Source organism: Branchiostoma belcheri, unplaced genomic scaffold (assembly GCF_001625305.1).
Source record: "Branchiostoma belcheri isolate BF01 breed outbred unplaced genomic scaffold, Haploidv18h27 scaffold114, whole genome shotgun sequence".
NCBI lineage: Eukaryota > Metazoa > Chordata > Leptocardii > Amphioxiformes > Branchiostomatidae > Branchiostoma > Branchiostoma belcheri.
In genome coordinates this window covers 455,073-456,333 of record NW_017802536.1, presented here as the reverse complement: position 1 = coordinate 456,333, position 1,261 = coordinate 455,073, and the positions used below count along the sequence as shown (strand labels likewise).

The 1,261-nt window shown below is 38.0% G+C and overlaps 1 protein-coding gene across 1 annotated transcript; it reads right to left on the bottom strand.

Moving 5' to 3' along the window:
• Positions 1-363: 363 nt before the first annotated feature.
• LOC109462238 (collectin-10-like) lies at positions 364-1,260 on the bottom strand (the record flags this gene model as incomplete). The annotated part of the gene is made up of 3 exons (XM_019758773.1): positions 364-464; positions 631-1,044; positions 1,206-1,260. Coding segments are annotated over 3 exons (480 nt in total), but the record flags the coding sequence as incomplete, so codon positions are not given.
• Position 1,261: the final 1 nt, after the last annotated feature.

Sequence of the window (1,261 nt, the reverse complement as noted above, 5' to 3'; positions counted from 1 at the left end):
ATGCGAATCCTTTCTATTTCCATTCTTACTTTGTAGATGCAGAAGTTATTTTACTACATTGTTACAAAGTAATCTTTTACAAGAGTCTTTATTACACAATATTTCACAAACAAGAAAGGCACATCTTTCCTTTTTCATACAATCCAAATTTAAGATCAATTCTATTCATATACAAGACAACAAAGCTTTACATATTCATTTCATATGATTACTATGAGTGTTTGATTCTATTGTATAATTGCACTTTTATTGCTTTAATGCTTCATGTGAATAGGATATCACACATTGAAAATTTCTACTTAATACAAGCACATAAAAACCCATAGGAACATATGGAAAAAAGCTGAATTACTGGTCACAATAATTTACTTTGAAGTAAGATCTTATAAGTTACCTGTCGCCTCTTGAACTTTGATGATGTTAAACTTTCGTGGTGAGAGCTTGGCCTTACGCTTATTGACGTCCTGGAAAAGGAATGAGCAAAGGTACCGTCAATAAGGTGGGGAATGTCTTTAAGAGTTTCAATTATGAATGCATAAAGAATCAGTGTATGGATATCGGAAAGTTCAAAGCTGTTGACAACAATGATAATCGTTTGGTCAAGGAGTTAACTATTTAAATGTAAAGTACCTGGTGCCACTTGGCATATGAAGGGTGAAACGAAGTCACAGCTTTCGTCATTCCAGTAGTTTGAATATACAGAATCTCTTCCGGTTGACGTGAAGTAGTGAGCACAGTTTTCGTCGAAGCCGTTATTATTTGGTTCTCCCGGAGCCCAGTAGTTGTAGCTTTCAAGTCCAGTTCCATCGATCCACTCGAAGCTTCCTTCTTTGCGCCGATCATGGAGACCAAACCAGAAGTTGGATTTTTCGTCGATTGCGTTCTTCAGAGAGACGAGAAAGGCGTTTGTGGCAGCGTCTCGGGGCATGGCAAGGGTACCGCCATCGACGCGACAGTGCAGGGCCGACTCCCCGAAGTTTGCCAGGGTGTTGAACGCCTTGTAGCAGGTTTCACAGAACTTAGTGTAACCTTCAGGGCAAGGTGCTAGAAACAATGCTTGGCATTAATGTCGATTCAACAGTTTCTATACAAAAAAACAAAATATGTACTGCATATTAATAATGATAAATTAAGGTAGAAAACAGATAAACCATACACAACTAAGTATTGATTGGATTATTTATACGTTTGAATGTTCATGATACCTTCATTCAACCCGGCTGGTCGTGATGCTTGAGGATGTTTAGAAACTTTTGGACAC